The 22,803-nt window shown below is 38.3% G+C and overlaps 1 protein-coding gene across 2 annotated transcripts in view; it reads left to right on the forward strand.

The window, feature by feature from the left end:
* The window catches only part of FGD4 (FYVE, RhoGEF and PH domain containing 4), a 217,208-nt gene that overhangs the window by 67,744 nt on the left and 126,661 nt on the right, over positions 1 to 22,803 (forward strand). The window contains exon 1 of one of the 2 annotated variants that reach the window (XM_039247669.1): positions 4,578 to 4,741. The exons of the other annotated variant lie outside the window; for it this stretch is intronic. Within the exon in view, the coding sequence (XP_039103600.1) occupies positions 4,732 to 4,741 (10 nt within the window). The 5' untranslated portion in view covers positions 4,578 to 4,731. Of the gene's footprint in view, positions 1 to 4,577; positions 4,742 to 22,803 lie in introns of those variants that run through there. 2 annotated transcript variants of the gene reach the window in all.

The following is a 22,803-nucleotide window of genomic DNA, read 5'->3' on the forward strand; positions in this document are numbered from 1 at the left end:
TGACACCAAATGCATAGATCATAAAAGAAAAAAATGGATAAACAGGATTTCATCAAAGTAAGCTATGTGACTGTTAAAATGTCAAAAAGCTAAGCTAAAATATTTGAGAACCCTATGTTTCACTAAGACCTCAACTAGAATATTTAAAGAACTGTCAAAACTGAACAGTAAAACAAAAACAATCTAACAATCTTATTAGAAAATGGGCAAATTACATGAAGATATCCAGATGACAAATGACACATGTCAACACTCATCATAAGATCTAGCAGTCGTACTTCTGAGCATTTATCCCAGAGAAATGAAAACTTAGATCCATGCTAAGACCTGTACAAGAATGTCCATAGCAGTTTTATTTGCAGTTGCTAAAAACTGTAAGCAATTTAATGGTCAGTAACATGTGAATGGCTGAACTGACTTTAGTACAACTGCACTATGGAATTCTACACAGCAGTACAAAGGAACAGACTACTGGTACATGCAAAAACATGCAAGGGTCCCATGCTGAGTGAAAAGAAGCCAATCTCAGTCACATACAGTGTGATTCTACTATGTAGTGTTGTGTAGATAACAACATGATAGGAATAGGAAACAAAAATAGTGGCTGCCAGGGGTTAGGGACAGTGAAGAGCAAGATGTGGGTGACGACTAGAAATGGGTAACATGAAGGAACTCCTAGTGCTGGTGGTATCCTTCAGTGTTGTGATTGTGGTTGTGCCGATGCAGATCTACACCAGCGATAACGTGGCATAGAACTAAACACATGCATTGTGCCAATGTTAGTTTCCTGGGTTTTATATTGTATTATAGTTATATGACATGATGTAATCATTAGGAGAAACTGGACCTCTCTGTACTATTTTTGCAATTTCTCTTGAGTCTGTAATTAATTCATAATAAAAAGTTAAAAAAAAAAAAAAAAGACACCCAGACCAAAGGCCTGTCCTATCCATCAGCCACTAGTTGCTTTTAAGATTAAAATTTAAGGGGCGCCTGGGTGGCTTAGTCGGTTAAGCGTCCGACTTTCGCTTAGGTCATGATCTCGCGGTTCGTGGGTTCGGGCCCCGCGTCAGGCTCTGTGCTGACTGCCAGCTCAGAGCCTGGAGCCTGTTTCAGTCTGTGACTCCCTCTCTCTCTGACCCTCCCCTGCTCACGCTGTCTCTCTCTCTCAAATAAATAAAACATTAAAAAAATTAAAAAAAAAAAAAGATTAAAATTTAAATGCACTCAAATAAAATTAACCTTAATTCCCTGGTCACACAAGCCTTGTTTCAAGTGTACATGTGGCTACCTTATTGTGTAGCACAAATACAGAACATTAGCATCACCATAGGAATGCGGTTGGCGGTGTGAGTGTAGACCAACTCCTCGGTGGTGCCGATTCCTGTACGTATCAGTAGCTACACGTTTCTTAGTGAATTGTCTTAAAGTTATAAATCAAAAGATAATAGTCTGTACCAATGAAATTTAAACAGAAGAAATGGATTTAACATGATGCTTTTTGAAAATATCATACTTTTTGAGACTATATCCCATATTTTAATAAGAAAAGGAAATGAAACTTTGCTTCATGTTTGAAGTAGAGTAAGGTTTTTCCTTATTTGCCAAAGCAGTTGGAGTTTCTTCCTTTAATCACAAAATAGAATATATATGAAATGGGCAAAATACAGGGGAGGGACAAGTAGAAGTAAGAGATGAGCAAAAAAAAAAAAAAAAGTATTTGAAATATCTCATACTTCTTTTTGTTTCTTAGTGACCAGCCTACCAATGGTAGCTTATTATTGCAGAGGAAGTGTGGTTTAGCAACCAGACCTTATACCAGAATTATATTTCTGGCTCAAAGTGACCTTGAGAAAATGACAAATGTGCTCTTCCTATTTTCCTAATAATCAAACTTAGATAAAACTGACTATTGCTTGGGTGGACTACGGGGTGAATTATTCAAAATGATCTTACTTTTGTAGGATCATTGGTCAAATAATGGCTTCTAAGTAGATTAAATACACAGTTTTGAGGAATTTGGTTATGAAAAGGTCACATGAAGTAGGAAGTAGAAGCTTACCAGGTATGAACAGTTTTAGTTTTTGAGTTTGGGGTTAAATACAAGAAAACTCAGGGTAAAAAGTTTTCTTAATTCGTCCCAGCTTAATAATTTCAAGAAAGCTCAGTGAGACTAAGCAGATACTTTGGATTTTAGAGACCAGGTTTTGAAGTTAAATAGTGCAGGGTCTGAATCACAGCTCTGCTGCTTAGTCTCTGAGAGAGCTGCTTACTGTTATTTTTCACTTCCGTGGTCTGTGAAATGGGGCTACTGGCACCTTTGTTAGGGTCATCATGAGGACACGTAAGTGTACAACTTTAGTTACTGATGATAATTTTAATTATATCGAGACATGGACTAGAATGATGATGTTAGGAGCAGATAAATAGCTTTGTTTGCTTCTCTAAAGATGTATTTTTAGCCCCATAATGTTTTTTGGGGGTTAGGGTACTAATTTTAGCTTTATAACAAGTTGGTTGATATCATGGTTTCTAAAGCGACTTTCAAATTTAATTAATACCTAGAGTATGACTAAATTGATCAAAATCATTTGATTTAAAGCCAAATCAGATAAGTCTGTTTTTATAAAATACAAGCAGCCAAACTGGGGGGGGGGGGAGCCACACATTTATTAGAGAAATGTTATTTCAGTGCAATTTTTGGCAACTCATTTCTACGACTATAGCCACTTAATATCTGAAATGAACAGTAATGAAAAGGCTTAATTATAAAGACACAAAAAAATCTGCAATGTACAAGGTCAAATTATCAGAAAATATTTTGTATGAATTTTCTTTTTCCTTGCTTACTACTCTGCTAAGAATGTTGAAAACAAGGTTAAGAACCAGAGCCACCATACTCGTTAGGGCCCTTCCGGCCCTGGTACTGTAGTGGAGGAGGACAGTTGCAATTTTAGGCAATAGCTCACTGGCATGTGGTCAGTTTGAAGGGAACCAAAAATGCTGACATCCTCATTTGACTTCATCACCCAGGACTGAGTACATACACCAACACTTCCTGTACAAACCTACCCGGACTCTGCAGAGGACACCCCAACCCTTGACCAATCTGGGTGGGGATGGTGGCTTGGATTGATGACATTTGCAAAGCTTTAGTCCTCGGTTGGATACCACCACTATTATTGGAACATGCCATGTCTCTTCACTATATCTCTCACTTCATAGAGATCAGCTTTCCAAGCTGATCATGACATTCACTGACCACAAGAGATTGTTGTAGGTAGGTTATTTGCCCTGAAAATCACCACTCCTTGCAAGTATGGTACTGGAAAACAGCATGTTTGAGAAAGAACTAATTTAGAAATATACTGAAAAAAGTTTGTCAGAAGATCTGGGATGTGCATAGCTTGTCTCCCTAATGTCAGTATGGCTGCATCTACTTTGGCAGCCTTGGCCTCAGTTTTCTCATCTATGTGATGAGAAGATTTCTAAATTTCTAAGACTTTGTGATTTTAATGTATTTCTCCAAGTAGTTTCCTCTATACTTGCCCTTGTTGATTCATAAGCTATATTAAATGCTTTTTCTATGCATCAAAATTTCCTCAAGTCTTATCAAGTTCTTTAAGGTTAATACTACTTTCAATTTGTCATTCTTTCTGAGACCTTGTAGTTTGAAAGAGTGATATTGCAAAAGTGAACTTAGTGGAATAGTCTTGGTGTTAGACTTTGATGCTGACAACAACACCTAAATGAAACAGAAATTAACACTGAGATTATTATGTAAATGCTTAATCCATGTTTAATAAACCATTAGGTGTTTTGAGCTGTCTGTGTGAATTATGAACTAAAGCATGGACTTCAATCAGTAATTTTCCCTTGTAAACATGGCAAGGATGAGAAATTTGCTCGTTGGTGACTTTCCTCCTTTATTTTTTTTTTTGTTACAGTTTATTTTGAGAGAGAGACAGTATACACCAGTGAGTAGGGGGAGGGGCAGAGAGAGAGAGGGAGAGAGAGAATTCCAAGCAGGCTCCATGCTGTCAGCACAGAGCCCAATGTGGGGCTCGAACCCACGAACTGTGAGATCATGACCTGAGCAGAAATGAAAAGCTGAATGGTTCAACCAGCTGAGCCACCAAGGTGCCCCCCTTATCTCCTTTAAAATCCTGATGTTTTTATGAAGTTACTTGTGGTTGTTTGGTGACATGGGAAGGAAATAGAAGGCTCTTTTGCTTTGGAGACACAGAGACCTTAAACACTATTTCACTGTGTTTTGCTATTCGACGTTTTTTATGACTTCTAATAAATGTGAAAAAAATTCTTAAGACCCTTTAAAACCTATTTTTGAAGGATAGTCTGTTGTAAATCTAAAGGTTGTAACTACAATAAAATCACATGTCCTTGGGCCCATCCTTCCCATTCCACCACAGAATTGAAGAGCTCTCCCACTACATTTTGAAATACCTTCATGGAATTTTGAAATGTCATACTTGCGTAGGTCTTCAAAGCTGCATCAGTGCTAGAAGAGTTATGAAACCTAGTTTTGCACTTCCCATTAGTTAGTTCTTCATGTCAAATGGAGGATGTGTGCGTGTCTGGTGTCTAAATAGAGACCTGTGGAGGCTTTACCCATAATCATAGATCCAAATAATTCCTCCACAAACAGGACATAAGTATGATTAATCAGAAGAATAAAAGGCACTGCTGGATGTTGTTGGAAAGAAGTCCTTTATGGGGGGCTGTGAGTATTTTATTTTTGCAATTTCTATTTCCGAGGTATCTCAGGTTCAAAACATTTGAAGTTTTGAATACACAAAGTATGTGAGTGGATGAAGTAACTGGTGTTAGTCTTTTTGATTACTATTAAATGATAAGTCATTTCTATCACTACTGAAATTATCACTGCTCTTGTTTAGAATGGTGTCGTGGTGTGGTTTTAGCACGTAGATGTACGTTATGGCCCATGTGTGATTTCTGAAGGTAATGACCTTTCTGTAGGATTCAAAGCATAGCAGTGCTCCCTGAGAGTGGTGAATGTGAGCTGTGCTTTGAGTGAAACTATTCACCTTTCTGATCTGAGAGTTTTTATTATAAGCTCTTTCCTTGTATTTCTAATTTCTATTTCTTCCCTTCTTCTGTTTCTAATACTTAAAAGCTATACATTAGTCAATTTCTTAGAACTCACTTGTGTACTTCATATTCACTTAGCCATCAGTTATTTGGGAATAAAACTCTATTACTAGAACATCAGCAAGGTACATTGGCAGTGGGCAAGTTTAAGGATTTCTTGAATTTACATACTAGAATCTGAAGTCCAATTGACTAGATACTTCTGTCTTTGGGGCTGTAATGTTCTCCTGGTCTTTTGTATTAATTGAAAAGCCACCTTAGGTGAATGTGTTTGTTCAAAAACAATTTTAAACAGAGTTTTCTTGATAAGAAAGAAAATAAACATCTAGGTGTAACTACTGCCAACATTTTGATGTATGTTTCTTTGTATCTGTTTTACAAAGTTGGGGTCCCATTTTTATTTTTTAATTTTTTTTAATCTTTATTTTTGAGAGAGAGAGAGAGAGCATGAGCACGAGCAGGGGAGGAACAGAGAGGGAGACACAAAATCTGAAGCAGACTCCAGGCTCTGAACCATCAGCACAGAGCCTAACATGGGGCTCGAACACACAAACTGTGAGATTATGACCTGAGCTGAAGTCGGACATGTAACAGACTGAGCCACCCAGGTGTCCCAGTTGGGGTCCTATTCTATATTGATCCCCTCCCATGTAACATGAAATTATTTCATGTTATTACAAATTCTTAGTAAAAATTCAATAGCTGTATGAGTCTGTTAAAAAGTATTGCTTTAGTTAACGTGTCCTCTATTGTTAGATATTTAAAGTTTTTCAAGATTTTGGATTATAAATAAGTGAGGACACCATCATATTAATTAACGACTATCTTGTAAAGTGCCTGGGGAGGGGGAAAATCTCACTGTACTTATATTCTTGATTTGTTATGTAACCTGACCTTGGAATTTTAAGGACAAACACTGAATTAGGATTTTAAACAAACATGTAGGGTGCAATGCTGGTTTAAACTTATGGATCTCAACATTTTTTAAAACTTTTACCTCTGTGTGTCAGACAGCCTATGTGCTTGCTGTATGTAAAAGTAGGGGACATTGCTTTATTTGGAGAAATAAACTGGGGTGGAATTTGTAGAACTTTCCAAATAAATGGCTCACTGAAGAAAACTGAAAGAGGACTTCCCTAACTAAGGTTGGTCCTTCTATGTACCTCACGTAAATGGAAACTAGATCCATGCAACAAAATAAGTCCAGCATGGGCTATGAAAATATGATGCCTGGAAAAACACAGATTCCAGATGCCAAAGTTTTTCTTTGTTTCAGTAGATTAGAAATGCATGGGATTCTCCCTGGGATTCAGCCACAGAAGAAAGAAAAAGCTTCTTGTTCTTCATTCCCTTGTATAGAGCCCCTATGTTACTGACTTGCACCAAGATGGAGTACTGACCTTTCTTGTGGAATGAATAGAGTTTAGAGTACTTTGAAATAATCATAATTTCTTAACTGTATCTTACTTTTAAAACTTGACAGGCATAATAATTAATTTTAATAGAATAGAACTACCTGAAGTAATATGAATATAAAGTCAAAATATGAAATTTTGGAGCCTTACTCTTCAAGGAATTATTTTGGATCAGAAAATTTGATTTCAAGGGGCATCTGGGTGGCTCAGTAAGTTAAGCATCCAACCCTTGATTTCGGCCCAGCTTATGATCACAGTGTCATGGGATTGAGCCTCATGTCAGGCTCTGTGCTGAGCATGGAGTCTGCCTGAGTTTCTCTCCCTCCCTGCCCCCCCTTCCTTCCTCCATTCCTCCCTCCCTCTGCCTCTCTCTTTCACTTGTGCTCTCTCTCCCTGAAAGTACATAAAATGAGAAAACATTTTAAAGTTGATTGCAAGATTTCAAAAGATTTATTTTTTCTTTGCCCTGCCTCTGCCTTCCCCTTACTAGTTTAGATGGCAAAAGGAGTTAATATCCTGACTTTTCTTTATAATTGAGTAAAAGTTTACTTAATATGTGCTATACTTAGAAATAGCCATTTCTCCTAATATTTATTATAACTTTAAAATTTAGGAACTGGTTAATATGAAATGCCAGATCTTACACACGCAGACACACAGACACACACACACACACACACTTTATATTACAAAGAAGTCAAAGTAAGATTTATTATAGGACCTATATGTTTTATTCTCTAATGACAAGTATGAATAGACTTAGTTTTAAGACTAAAAAAGACTCAGAATTAGGCTGACAACCATAGTAGTAATATGGGACTTTTTGTCCCCATTTTGATTCTTTTGTTTTTCGGGCATCGTAACCTGCATGTGCTTCTCTTCAGAGTGCATACAGTGCACATAGTGTTCTAAGGATCAACTTTGTAACTGGACCAGTTGGACTTCTGTCCCATTTATACACTTGTTGGCATTTCTCCTGCCCATTTGTTTAATCTTTCCAATTCATTTGATACTCTGGCATCAGAACTAACAGCTGCAATTGCATGTGGGTTTATAAAGTAGCTGAATAGTAAAATGCCATGACCTGGTTCTTGTATAGTTTCACTGATGACTGAGTTGGCAACTCAGAAACACTACAGATTGGTTTCTCATGTCAGGTGGAATATTATCTTTACAGGAAAAGAGTTTATGTATAAAAAAGACTGGTATTGATCTATTTCCTAAGTCCCAGTCTGTTTACTGAACACCCATTAGACATAGTGCTTTGTGTTAATGCACATTATTTCTAATCCTCAGAATAATCTTGTAAGATGGTTAATATGACCCTATTATCTGCACATCTACATATCTACGTATTTAGTCTTACATGGCAAACTGAAATTCATGTCCAAGATGAGAAATATCTACATATCTACATATTTAGTCTTCCATGGCAAACTGAAGTTCATGTCCAAGATAATTTGTTCCCAAAGCTTGTGGCCAATCCATTACACACCGTAACAGTATTTTTGTTCATTGTGATTAGTAGTTTATTTCCATTTTGCTGTTGATGGGCATTGACTATTATGATGAATGGTGCCATGAACATTTTGTACATGTCTTTTGGTGGAATTATTGGGTCATGAAGTAAGCATCTGTTTAGCTTTAGGAGATGTTTCCCATAGTGGGGTAGTGTGTGAATATTCTGGTAATTCCACTTCTTTGCCAATACTTTCTGCTGGTTTAAAAAATTTTTAGCCATGTGGCTAAATGTGGGAGGTGTCTAGTGGTATCATTTTGTGATTTCAATTCATATATCTCTCATGGTTAATGATTTTTCTATGCTTATTGGAAACCTGCCTTGATCCCAATCAAATTCCCAATCGAGACTATTGCCCATTAAAAAAAAAATGGATTGTCTTTTTTGGTCTGAGTTCTTTATGTATTCTGGTTACTAGTTCTTTGTCCGAGCAATGAGTTAGAAATACTTGTTTTTCCTGTAATGCTTTCTTTTTTATACTTAGTGGTGTCCTTTGATGAGCAATGTTGTCCAATTTCAGTTCTGTCCTTTAAAGTTAGGTTTCTGTGTTCTTTTAAAAGCCTTTACCTGTCTGAAGGTAGTAAAGATGATTTCCTATAGTATTTATAGAAGCTTATTGTTTATTTATTTATAGTTGTTTCACTTTGACATTTAGGTCTATGAATGATCTGAAAAGGGTTTTTGTAAAAGATGTGTGGTAGGGGTCAAGATTTATTTTTTGTGCCGTGTGGATATCAAGTGGATTTAGTACCATTTACTAAAAAACCTGCCCTTGGCTCACTGTATCTCTGGCAATTTTGTGGTAATGTTTTGACTGAGATTCTGACATTTGATATTTCCAGAATCCAAACCACCCAAAATTCTTTTTGTTGCTTTCCTTAAATTGTCCAAGCATGGATTATGTTTTCTATTTAATCTCATCTCATCTAGTGTAGTGCTCTGTACACACTGTTGGAAAGAGTAGAGAATTTTCCAGTCATGGAATGGCAGCTGTTGGGGTATACATCTCTGCAGGGGAAGAAAAAGGAAGGGCCTTTGCATTGCTGGGTACAGTAGTGTGTGTGTTTTTGAGACAAAGTCTTCCTAGCTGCACTTTTCCCATAAATGTCTTTACACTGAAAATTATGGAGGTTTGGATAATAGTTCTTCTCATTGGATTGAAAGCACATATCAGAGGAATTATTCACCGAAAACACAGTTCTTTAGCTATACTCCCTGATGAGTTCTGTATGTGCTCAATAAACTTACATGCTCAATAAAAGTGGGGACCTTCCCCCCCCATTTGGTTTATTTAATTAGTTCTTTTTTTTTAAGCTTATTTATTTATTTTGAGAGAGACCAAGAGAGTGTGTGTGTATGAGCAAGCAGGTAAAGGGCAGAGAGAGAGAATTCCTAAGCGGTCTCCATTCTGTCAGTGCACAGCCCAACTCGGGGTTCTGTCCCACCAACCATGAGGTAATGACTTTAGCCAAAATAGTCAGTTGCTTAACGGACTGAGTCACCCAGGTGCCCCTATTTTGTTGTTGTTTTTTTTTTTTAATGTTTTATTTATTTCTAAGAGAGAGAGAGAGACAGCGTGAGCAGGGGAGGGTCAGAGAGAGAGGGAGCCACAGACTGAAACAGGCTCCAGGCTCTGAGCTGGCAGTCAGCACAGAGCCCGATGCGGGGCTCGAACCCACGAACCGCGAGATCATGACCTAAGCGAAAGTTGGACGCTTAACCGACTAAGCCACCCAGGCGCCCCTTGTTGGTCTTTTTAAAAAAAATTTATTTAGGGGCACCTGGGTGGCTCAGTCGGTTAAGCGTCCGACTTCGGCTCAGGTCATGATCTCACAGCTCGTGGGTTCGAGCCCCGCATCGGGCTCTGTGCTGACAGTTCAGAGCCTGGAGCCTGTTTCAGATTATCTCCCTCTCTCTCTGACCCTCCCCTGCTCACGCTGTCTCTCTCTCTCTCTCTCTCTCTCCCCCCCCCACTTTCAGAAATAAATAAAACATTAAAAATATTTATTTATTTAAATTCAAGTTAGTTAAAATATAGTGTAGTATTGGTGTTGGGAGTAGAACCCAGTGATTTATTCATAACGCCCTGTGCTCATCCCAGCAAGTGCCCTCCATAATGTCCGTCACCGATTTAGCGCATCCCCCACCACATTGGTTCTTAATTTGGTTTTTAAGTAAGCACTAAGAAGGGTTTCCATGAAAGAATTTTGGTTTTGGCCATGATGGAATCATTGGTATGGAATACTCTTCTGCCATAAAAAAACTATAAAACTGGAAAAATATATGCAGCTTTACATGCTTATATTAGAGAAGAAGTTTTAGAATCAATGAGCTGAGCTCCTACCTGAAGAATTTAGAAAATGAGGAAATTAAACCAAAAGTAAATAGAAGGAAAGACATAAAAAACATAGAAGTGAAAAGTATGCCCTAGAAAACAGACGATAGAGAAAATAAAATGTTTCCCTGAAGTACAGTAATATTGATAAGTCCCTGTTGAGACTGATCAAGAATGAGACAACTCCAGGGGTGCCTGGGTGGCTCAGTCAGTTAAGTGTCTGACTTTGGCTCAGATCATGATCTCGTGGTTCATGAGTTTGAGCCCCATGTCAGGCTCTGTACTGACAGCTCAGAGCCTGGAGTCTGCCTCAGATTCTGTGTCTCCCTCTTTCTCTGCCCCTCCTTCATTAGCACTCTCTCTCTCAAAAATAAATAAACATAAAAAAATAAAGAATGAGACAACTCCAACATCAGGATTCTTATAGACATTAAAAGGATAATAAGTGGTTATTATGAACAACTTAGATAAAATAGAAAAGTATATTTGGAAGACTGAGTAAACTGTGAAGAAACAGAAATTTGAATAGCCCTCCAGTCCACTGAAGAACTTGAGTTGACAGTTAACAGTTTTCTAACAGAGAATACCATGATGTTGCTGGCCCGGGAACTACAATTTAACCACAGCATGTTAGGCTGTGAGGTCTGTGAGGACAAGGAATAGCTCTCGAACCCTTTTTATTATCTACATGTGACATAACATTCCTGCTAAATGTTTCTTATATATAGTTGATTGGATGACATGGTACTAAGTGGAGAAGTTTCTTCTCTTGAGAAACCTTACAGTTTTTTATTCTTTGGTAGGGAATTTTTGATCTTCTAGTTCATTTCAGAAAATGTGTACACCTTCCTGAAGTGAAAACAGTTACTAAATTTCTTGTGTTCGTGAAACTATATATGATTAGGAAGGCCTCAGGGTTTCCTTGGTGAACATATAAATCATGTAGGGCATAAGTGTGGGCTGTGTTGTTCCCAGACATGGTACTTTAAAACTGTAAATCCTGTGGTCTTATATGAGTTAAACCAAAAGTGGCATTGATCCTCTTCTTAGCAAAGGCAATTTGGGGGGGGGGGGCAGGGGAGGGGGGATAGTACGAGGGTAATGTGTGTTTTCTGGCATTACAGTTCTGTTGAACACCGTGTTGCCAATTTTTAAAGAAAGAACCAAATTGTAGCCCCCAACTGCTACTTAAAATTCATGAGTTTCATCTAGCATGAGGCATTATTCAGCTAATAGTTGAAAAGCCTCCAAAGTGAACAGCATTTAAGAGGCTATTAGCAACCTTAATAGAAAGTCAGATAGTGATTCTGAACAATAAATCAGCTCAACCTGCAGAAGAAAATGGTACATCAGCTGAAAATAAGTCTCCTTTGAATCAGGTGCCAACTCTTCTTGGGTGGAAAGTTTTGTTTATGTGAAGAAACTTGAAATGCCTGTGTTCATATTTATTGGACTGTTAGAGAAATTATTCCCTGAGCAGTACCAACCCCTATAAAATGTTAAATAGCTTAATAACATATCAAAATTGTCTTTTAAATCCCATATACCCTGACATAATTGAGAAAAAACTGAAGGGAACTCTTCTTTAGAAATAAATTTATAAAATTTATGTTTCTTAAATGCTTATTTTTAAGAGAGCACAGCAGGGGAGGGGTAGAGAGAAGGGGACAGAGGATCTGAGGCAGGCCCTACACTGACAGCAGCGAGCCTGATGTGGAGCTTGAACTCACGAACTTCAAGATCATGACCTGAGCCAAAGTCAGATGCTCAACTGACTGAGCCACCTAGGTGCCACAATTTCATAAAATTACTTAAAGACCACAATGTTTAGAATAATCCCAATCCTGATATATTATGCAAAAGTTTTAAAGGAAATGCATCAAAACATTGACCATGATTATATCTACATTATCGTTTTATAGGTGATTTTAATTTTGTTTCTGTAATTTTTTTATTAAACATTTTAAAACTTTTTTAAAAGTTTATTTAAAAAAGTTTATTTTGAGAGAGAGTATGAATGGGAGAGGGGAAGAGAGAGAAAGAGAGAGAGAATTCTAAGCAGGCTCTGAGCCATCAGTGCAGAGCCTGACACAGGGCTTGATCCCACTAAGCGCGAGATCACTATTTGAGCCAAAACCAAGAGTTGGATGTCCAGCCTACTGAGCTATCTACATGCCTCTATTTCTATAATTTACTTTTAGTTTTTATTAAAAAAATTTTTGTGTTTATTTTTGAAAGAGAGACAGAGTTTAAATGGGGGAGGGGCAGAGAGAGAGGGAGACACAGAATCCAAAGAGGCTCCAGGCTCCCAGCTGTCATAAGAGAGCCCGACGTGGGGCTTGAATCCATGAACTGTGAGATCATGACCTGAGCTGAGGTTGGACACTTTACTGACTGAGCCACCCAGAAGCCCCTATAATTTTTAAATTTTTGAAAACATGTTACATTTTTATTTTTTTTAATTTATTTTGAGAGAGAGAGAGAGAGAGAATGAACACACACCTGCCATTAGGGAAAAGGCAGAGAGGGAAGGAGGATCCTAACCAGACCCCACACTGTCAGCACAGAGCCAAATGCAGGGCTCAAACTTACAAACCGTGAGATCATAACCTGAGCTGAAATCAAGAGTCAGATGCTTAAGCCAACTGAACCACTCAGGCAACCAAACATGTTACATTTTCAGTCATTAAGATATTTTAATTGTTTATTAGAAATATTTGCAAGAATTAACTAGAATAAAGGAGAGATTTTCTGTGAGTGAGCATAGCAGTTAAAAATAGGTGTATTTTGGGGCACCTGGCTGGCTCAGTAGGTAGGTGTGACTCTTGATTTCAGGGTCCTGAGTTCAAGCCCCACATTGAGCATGGAGCTTACTTTAAAAAAAATTAGTTGTACTTCCTGAGGCACCTGGGTTTTTGGCTCCAGTCATAATCTCCATTTGTGGGATTGAGCCCCACACCGGGCTCCATGCTGACAGCAGGAGCCTGATTGGAATTCTCTTTCTGCCTCTCCCAATGCCCCTCCCACACTCATGTACCCATGTGTTTTTTTCTCTCTAAATAAGCTTTATTATTTTTTATTTTAATATGTTTTTATTTTTTAGGAAAAGTGAGAGAGTACATGAGTGAGGAGAGGCAGAGGGCGGGGTACAGAGGATCTGAAGCAGGCTCTGTGCTGACAGCAGAGGACCTGACGTGGGGCTCAAACTCACAAACTGTGACATCATGGCCTGAGCCAAGTCAGAGGCTTAAACAACTGAGCCACTCAGGTGCCCCAAAATAAATAAATGAACTTAAAAAAATTAATTGTGCTTCCTATTTAAATATACTTGCCAAAAAAATATGAAAATATGGAAAAAATTTTCTTTGAAACAAAAAATAATAAAATTTACAAATATGTTAACATAGTCTGTACCTGAAATTGCTATAGTTTTAGTAAAAAAAAGATAAAGCAGGACCTATAATACAGTGTTTTTGTAAAAATAAAATATTCATGATATATGTGTGTGTTTAGGTTTATGAATGTGTAGTAAAGAGTCCAAAACAGGTACTCTAAGATGGTAATTATGGGTTATCTCTGGGTAGTGGGAGTAAGCCACTTGACTACCTTTTTGCTTATTTCTTTTACCATATATATATATATATTTTACAACAAACATACATTACTGGTTCATAAAGTTCTTTTTAAAATGCGATCATGGTCAGCTGCCTGGGTGGTTCAGTCGGTTAAGTGACCGATTCTTGATTTCCACTCAGGTCATGATCCCAGGATCGTGGAATAGAGCCCTGAATCAGCTCTGCACTGTGTGGAGCCTGATTAAGATTCTCCTTCTCCCTTTTCCTCCCCCTCTCCCCTCTCTTTTCTCCTCTCCTTTCTCTCTCTCTCTGAGACAAAACAAAAACAAAAACAAAAAACAGAACAAAAAAATTGTGAACATGGGAGTCTGCATTTCTTCTGGCCTTAGAAAAGGTATAAAGCTGGTGCTGCCCTAAACACAGGCAGCCCTGCTGTCTGGTGACAAGGCAGTGAAGATGGAGGCATTTAAGAGGCTATAACTGGTGCTTATACACAGATTGGCTATTTTGGACTCCCAGGTTGGCTGACTCTACCTCTCTTTTCAAGAGGAAAATCCCATAGTGTGATCACATTGGAATAGTGTTAAGATTTGCATGACCGCAGGTTTCAGTCATGATGTAAAGTCTGGATCATAGCCAGGGAAAATGGAGAGCTAGCGCAACATCACCAGTCACTGTCCACCTACCCTGTAGAAGAGAGGAATAAAAAAGTGCCAAGAGGAAAATTAAAAAAAAAAATTCACTAGATTGACAGTTTTGCTAAGTCAGACATGTCGTCTTCACTTTTCCCCCAGAAAGCATCTAGAATACCCGTGACCTCTATAGGATCCCTTATCTCCTGGGATGCCTGCCATCTTCCCTTTGAGCCTTAGTCTCTTGTCCTAGAGATGGTGTGGTATCCTGATGAGTCAAGTTTATTAGTCCTGGGACATAGGCTTCCGGCCTGCTTCTTCCTTTAAGACTAGCAAGTGTACTTGCTGCTTGACTTGCTTCAGAAACTTGTCATGTATTTCCATGCCCATTCACTCAGATATGTCTGTGACCTGGCACCATGGTCATTACATGGCTAGAGAACAGTGGTGGAGCCCACACTTACATTGTCTTCATTCATTCCCTACTGTTTTTTATTCTTTTCATTCGTCCTTTCAACAAAGATTTAATGAGCACCTACTTTGGGCCAGGCACTGGGGATTCCTTAGTTAATAAAAGAAAATTCCCTTACTCATGGAATTTACCTTCTAGGGTGGGAGGCAGACAATAAAATGAGTGGGGAAAACCGTAACATTTAATGTTGGGCAAGGATAAATGCTATTAAATGACAAGAAGACCAAGGTGCTGGAATAGGTAGAAAGTCTCAAGATATGATGTTGTGAGGAAGCAGAGACACTTGAGGATGTGGTATCTAAGCGTGAAGTGTGTTATGGAAGCAAGAGGAGAATTCGGAGAAATGTTCTAAGTCGAGGGATAGGCAAGTGCACAGGACCTGAAACGGGAGTGAGGTTTGACATCAGAACTTGACGGGGAAGTATTTAAATTCCTACACAGCTATTTAGCAGACTAGCTTACGAGGACTGGTAAGGTCTTGGACCTACTTCCAGCTATATGTTCAACAAGATATCATCTACCTTGTTTTCTTACATATAAAAACCAAAAGCTTCTAATCTGTTAATGGGGTTCCATGTTTGAACTAAAAACTTCATTATTTTGCCAGTGAATTGCTGTATGATGTCTAAACACATTTACTTGTGATGTGTTTATGAATATTTATTCAGTGAACGTTTATGGATCTTACTTGATTGACTGGATGTGACTGAGGAGGGATGAGGTCGGGAAGGAGTTGCTGGAGAGAGTCCTACAGAACCGGGAGAGGTGATTGGGAGGCAGTGCAGGAGGAAGGAACATCAAAGGAGAATGAGGTCAGCACAGTCAGACGCACCCAGGAAAGTCCAGGGGTACAAGAACTGAACAGTGACCTGTGGGTATGGCACTTGGGATGTCCCTGTTAGTCTTGCACAGTCAGGTGTGTGTTGGTCAGACAGAGGTGAGCTGAGGAAGTGGAGGCCGTGACCGTAGAGTTCCCATCTTTTGAGAAGTATGAACGAGAAAGACAGGAACAATATTAGACAGTTTGACAAGACTGTGAATGGAGCTAAGAGGGTTCTTTGCTTTTGCTTTTGTTTTTTATATTAAAAGAAACTTCATTGGTTGTTTTTCATGACAGGAAGTCCTTTGCTATTCTTGGCTCACAGAGTAAACGGTGGTTTTATGTGCATTTATGTTCCACCACCACACTTTTAAACATGTCTAAAACTTCTTACAGCTGTATAGTTATCCAGGTATTCAAAGAGGGTTCTCCTATGTGATCTCGATCTTCTCAAGAGGAAGGTACCCAATATTATGCCTGTTTCTTAGATGCATGCCTCAAATCCCAGGGTGTAGCTAACAAGTCACTCACCTAATTAGTTGTAGGACAAAAAGTTTTATAAGCATGTCCCATCCTGCCAAGAGTTTGGCAATCTATATTCATAGCTTTAACTAATGATGATTTGTTCTCATATTCAACGGATTATCTTCTGGTTCCCTCAGAAAAGAACCCAGGGCATTTAGATCTAATTTATAGGGTAGATGAAGTTTTTAAGAATACACCATTATGTCCTTCTTGCCACACACACCTTCTTGTCCACGTGTGCATTCTCACATATACACCCCCCACAACACACACACACACACACACACACACACACACAGAACAGACATGGGCACCTTCAAATGTCCACAATGGAGTATACCTCAGTCCTCATCTTAAAGGATTCTTGCCCACACAGCCTGGCTACTCTTTTCAAGACTCCTCTTTCTGGAGTTTGAACTTGGAGTAGAAACGTAAGGTTAGGTTGAGAGAATTGATTTTTTGAGATTAGATGAGAGGCCATAAATAATCCCTAGGTTTCAATAGTAAGGGTTCAGTTGATTATTTTTGCTGAATTTGCTTTCTCTCCTAACACAGGAAACCTTTTTGAACTTAAGCTCAACAGTTTTGTGTAAATTTGATCTAAAGTAGTAGTGGTGCCCTCAACTTGTGAACATCCAAATTTATAAATCAATTAATAACAAACATAAAGAGGGGCGCCTGGGTGGTTCAGTCAGTTGGGCATCTGACTTCAGCTCAGGTAATGATCTCGCAGTTTGTGGATTTGAGCCCTGTGTTGGGCTCTATGCTAACAACTCAGAGCCTGGACCCTGCTTCTGATTCTGTGTCTTCCCCTCTCTCTGCCCCTCCCCTGCTCATGCTCTGTCTCTGTCTCTCAATAATAAATAAATGTTAAAAAAAAATTTAAAAATAACAAACATAAAGAAACTTATTGATAAAAATAGTAGGGGACTTTAACACCCCACTTATAGCAATGGACAGATCATCTAAGCAGAAAATCAACAAGGAAACAATGGCTTTGAATGTCACACTGGACTGGATGGACACTTAACATATATATTCAGAACATTTCATCCAAAAGCAGCAGAATATACATTTTTCTCCAGTGCACATGGAATGTTTTCCAGAATAGATCACATACAGGGTCACAAATCAGACCTCAACAAGTACACAAGATTAAGATCACACTATGCATATTTTCAGACCATAACACTATGAAATTTGAAGTCACCACAGGAAAAAGTTGGGAAACACCACCAATACTTGGAGGTTAAAGAACATTCTACTAAAGAATGAATGGGTTAACCAAGAAATTAAAGAGGAAAGTTGCCTGGGTGACTCAGTAAGTTAAGCATCCAACTTCGGCTCAGGTCATGATCTTGTGGTTTGTGAGTTCGACCCCCACATTGGGCTCTCTACTGTCTCAACACTACCCCTGCCACTCTCTGCCCTTCCCCTGCTCATGCTTTCTCTCAAAAATAAACATTAAAAAAAATAATTTAAAGTGAAAATTTTAAAAAGTATGTGAAAGCCAATGAAAATGAAAGCACGATGGTCCAAAACCTTTTGGATACAGCAACAGTAGTCATAAAAGGAAAGTATATAGCAATCCTGGCCTTCCTAAAGGAGGAAGAAATACCTCAAATATATAACCCAACCTTACACCTAAAGGAGCTGGAAAAAGAACAGAAAATAAAGCCCAAAACCAGAAGAAGAGGGGAAATAATAAAGATTAGAGCAGAAATCAGTGATATCAAAATCAAAAAAAATAGAACAGATCAACAAAACTAGGAGCTGGTTTTTTTTGAAAGAATTAATAAAATTGATAACCCCCAGCCAGACTTATCAAAAAGAAAAAGGAAAGGACCCAAATAAATAAAATCATAAATGAAAGAGGAGAGATCACAACCAATACCATAGAAATACAAACAAATTGGGCAATCTGGAAGAAACTAACAAATTCCTAGAAACATATGAGCTACCAAAACTGAAACAGGAAGAAATAGAAAATTTTAACAGACCCATAACCAATAAAGAAAATGAGTCTGTAATCAAACATCTTCCAACAAACAGGAGTCTAGGGCCGGATTGCTTCCTAGGAGAATTCTACCAAATGTTTAAAGGTGTTCTTTTGAAACTCTTCCAAAAAATAGAAATGAAAGGAAAACTTTCAAATTCATTCTATGAAGCCAGCATTACCTTGATTCCAAAACCAGACAAAGACCCCCACTAAAAAGGAGTTACAGATCACTTTCCCTGATGAACATGGATGCAAAAATTCTCAACAAGATACTAGCAAATTGAATCCAACAGTACTTTAAAAGATATATTCACCATGATCAAGTGGGATTTATTCCTGGGCTGCAAGGGTGGTTTGATATCCACAAATAAATCAACATGATATACCACATTAATAAAAGAAAGGATAAGAACTATATGATCCTCTCAATAGAAGCAGAACAAATATTTGACCATATAACGCATCCTTTCTTGATAAAAACCTTTAAGAAGGTAGAGATAGAAAGAACATACTTCAGCATCATAAAGGTCCTATATTTAAGACCCACTGCTAATATTATCTTCAGTGGGGGATGTATAGCTAACTACTCCTTGACAAAACAGGAACGAATATCTGATGGAAAAAAGACAGTCTCTTCATCAAATGATGCTGGGAATAAAACTAGAACACCATACACAAAAATAAATTCAAGATGGATGAAAGTCCTAAATTTAAGACAGGAAACCATCAAAATCCTAGAGGAGAAAACAGGCAGCAACCTCTTTGACTTTGGCCGCAGCACATTTTTACTGGGCATGTCTCCAGAGGCAAGAGAAACAAAAGCGAAAATGAACTACTGGGACCTTATCAAGATAAAAAGCTGCTGCATGGTGAACAAAACAGTCAACAAAACTAAAAGGCACCAATGGAATGGGAGAAGATATTTGCAAATGACATCAGATAAAAGGTTAGTATGCAAAATCTATAAAGAACTTATCAAACTCAACAGCCAAAAAACAAATAATCCAGTGAAGAAGTGGGCAGAAGACATGAATAGATACTTTTCCAAAGAAGACATCCAGATGGCCAACTGACACATGAAAAGATGCTTCACATCACTCATCATCAGAGAAATACAAATTAAAACCATAATGAGATACCACCTCACATCTGTCAGAATGGTGAAAATTAACAGCTCAGGAAACAACAAATGTTGGCAGGGATTCAGAGAAAGGAGAACACTTTTGCACTGCTGGTGGGAATGCAAACTGGTGCAGCCATTCTAGAAAAAAATATGGAGGCTCCTCAAAAAATTAAAAATAGAATTACCCTAAGACCCAGAAGTTGCACTACTAGGTACTTATCCAAAGGATACAGGAGTGCTGATTCATAGGGGCACATGCACCCAATGTTTATAGCAGTGCTATCAACAATAGCCAAAGTATGGAAGGAGCCCACATATCCATTGGCTGATGAATGGATAAAGAAGATGAGGTATGCAACAGAGTATTACTCAGCCATCAAAAAGAACAAAATCTTGTCATTTGCAACAATGTGGATGGAATTAGAGTGTATTATGCTCAGCGAGATAAGTTTGAGAAAGACAAATACCGTATGATTTAGCTTGTGGAATTTAAGAAACAAAGCATATGAACATTAGGAGAAGGGAAGGAAGAATAAAATAAGATAAAAGCAGAGAGGGAGGCAAACCATAAGAACTCTTAACTATAGAGAACAAAGTTAGGGTTTCTGGAAGGGAGGTGGGTGGGTAGATGAGCTAAATAGGTAATGGGCATTAAATAGGGTACTTTTGGGGATGAGCATTGGGTGTTATATGTAAGTGATGAATCACTAAATTCTACTCCTGAAACCAACACTACACTGTAACTAACTCGAATTTAAACAAAATAAAGTAGTAAGGGTTTACATGTGTTGGTCTTTCAGGATATTTATTTTTTGAACTGTTACAACTGTTGAGCATTATGAACACAAACTTGGGTTCTCATTTCCATTCGGTCCAATCTCAGCCTCTAAAAGAATATTCATAATATTGATATTTTGATAATTTTTATGGTATGAAATTTGTGTATCTTTGCTTACTTTACTTACCTAGTACCATACATCGATCACTGTTTATTCTTATTAGCTCCTTAGCTGCTCATGCCCCTGCAGCAGAAGTAAGTCTTTGTTTCTCAGACATACAAAAGACTCCTCAAGAGAAAGGTTTCAGTATCTCATTTTTGTCTATAGAGTTTAGGTTTGCAAATTGTGGAAGCCCAATGTCTTGTTTACATAACAGTCTTTGTTTTTTAACCCTTTTTCTACTTGTCACACTGTCTCATAAACATTTAACTTAAATGTATTTCCTAATGTAATTAATACATTACCATAAATATATATTATGTTATATATATGTACTCTCTGCAAAGAGTCTTTAACTTTCATATAATTCAGAAATTTTCTTAGACAAAGAAAGAATTAAAACATCTAGTTTCCAATTTAGATGAGTCACTCCCTGAAAAAAAAAAAAAAAAAAAAACCATAAGAAGAAAGAATGTGAATGGCAACAGACCAGGACCCAGGTGCATGTAGAATTTTCTCCCACCTGTTTTAGAGTCAATTTTAAGGATTTGTAAGGGGAGGGTTTATTACCCTAACAAAGACAGTAACAGCTAATCTAATGATATGAAGAATTGGAGCCTGTTATTCTCATTGGACTAAGACATCATCCTTTCACTTTTAATTAAAAACATCCCTCAGGGGTTCTTGGCTGGCTCAGTTGGTAGAACATGAAACTCTTGATCTCAGATCCTGAGTTCATACCTCACATTGGGTATGGAGCCTACTTTGAAAAAAATCCGGGGGCATTGGTAGATATGAGGTAAAGTCCTAGTGGTTGACTTTGATGAAAAATAGCTAGTATATGTGGCCCCCTGACATAGACTTACCTCCTCAACCTTTGTTTTCTTTACAGTATGGTACCTGGGCAGGTCCCAGAAAGGGAAGTACTTCTCTGAAATGCTAATCACAAGAGAGGAATGATGGGCAATAAAAAAATATTGCTTCCATCACATCAGGCTATACTCATTACTGTATCACCTTAACCCCTTGCAAAGTAGGCAGAAAAGTTCCACTTATTTCACTGTTTTCTTTTGCTTATTATAAGGCACTCTTTACCCTGCAAATACATTTTTTTGTTCTAAATCGTCTCTTTAAAACTAATTGCAAAAGAAAAAACTTAAATTTAGAAACAAACCTTATAGAATGTTAAGTAAGAATACAAAATTCTCAGTAAATATCTGAGAAAGTATCACCTCTTTACAAATGTTGTATTTTTTGTTCCAGTGCCTGTGTGTGGTTAGCCCTGTTGTTTAATCTGGTGCTTCTTAAACTGACATGATGAATTTGGTCTCCAATCAGGAGAGGTAATTTGAGTCTGTTTCATAGTCACTCCCACCCTGAAAATATCCAGTCACCTCACAATGCAAACCATTTGTCCAGAAGGAGTTTGGACAAGAGTAGAAAGGAGTTTGGGCCAGAGTAGCCAGACTCCATGGAAAGAGCGACATTGGCGTCACCGCCGGTCAAAAGTGTGCCTTCTAGGGGAAACGGCTGCTGCCTCCCCTGGTAGTCAGTCACATCTCACGCTCCAGCCTGTCATCATAGCACACTTGAATGTTAGTATGCATTTCTTTCTGGAAAATAAATACTTGTCCTGTCTGCTCTAGCGCTTTCTCTTTTTCCCCTGAAACCGGTAAGAATGAGCAAGAACCCTCCTTCCTCTAGCAGTGATTCTTAGTGTTTTAGAGCACAAGGGGACTTGGGAGATGATCTCCCCAGGTCCCTTATTTTGTGACTGAAGCACACAGGATAGGGAGGGCAAAATGGCCTGCCTGTGTCATACTGCTGGTTAGCACGAAGTCCAGGCTTCTGAATTTCTAATTAGGGAGTCTTTTCGTCATCCGGCCCTGCCAAAACTTAGGGCTTAAAGACATCATTGCCAAAACCTGTGCCTAGGCCTAGGTACTCTGGGGCACTGCCACCAGCTCACTGGGGTGCTACCTGCAGGCATTTTAAAATTTCGGGGGAAACACAGTGCCGTCTATCAAACACTGTGGGAACTATTAGCTCTAGGTGGTTCTGTTTTAGAATTAGACTGTATGGTGTTTCTTTTGATGGCATCATAGTTTTGCAGAACTGGGGTTTGGGCAGGTAGTATCCGGTAAAAATCGGTGTGGAACAGGAATGAGGATGGCAAGGTCTAATATCCTGTGGCATGAGAGGCTTTGCAGGACCCAACCCATCCAGCACCCACATGCCATTAGTCAGTAGTGGTAGTGATTTCAGAGTGGAATAAAAATATTGATTTTTCTTGCAGTATTAATTTTCAAATGGTGGTAAG

Source organism: Hyaena hyaena, unplaced genomic scaffold, assembly GCF_003009895.1.
Source record: "Hyaena hyaena isolate Hyena2069 unplaced genomic scaffold, ASM300989v1 scaffold_303, whole genome shotgun sequence".
Taxonomy (NCBI): Eukaryota; Metazoa; Chordata; class Mammalia; order Carnivora; family Hyaenidae; genus Hyaena; species Hyaena hyaena.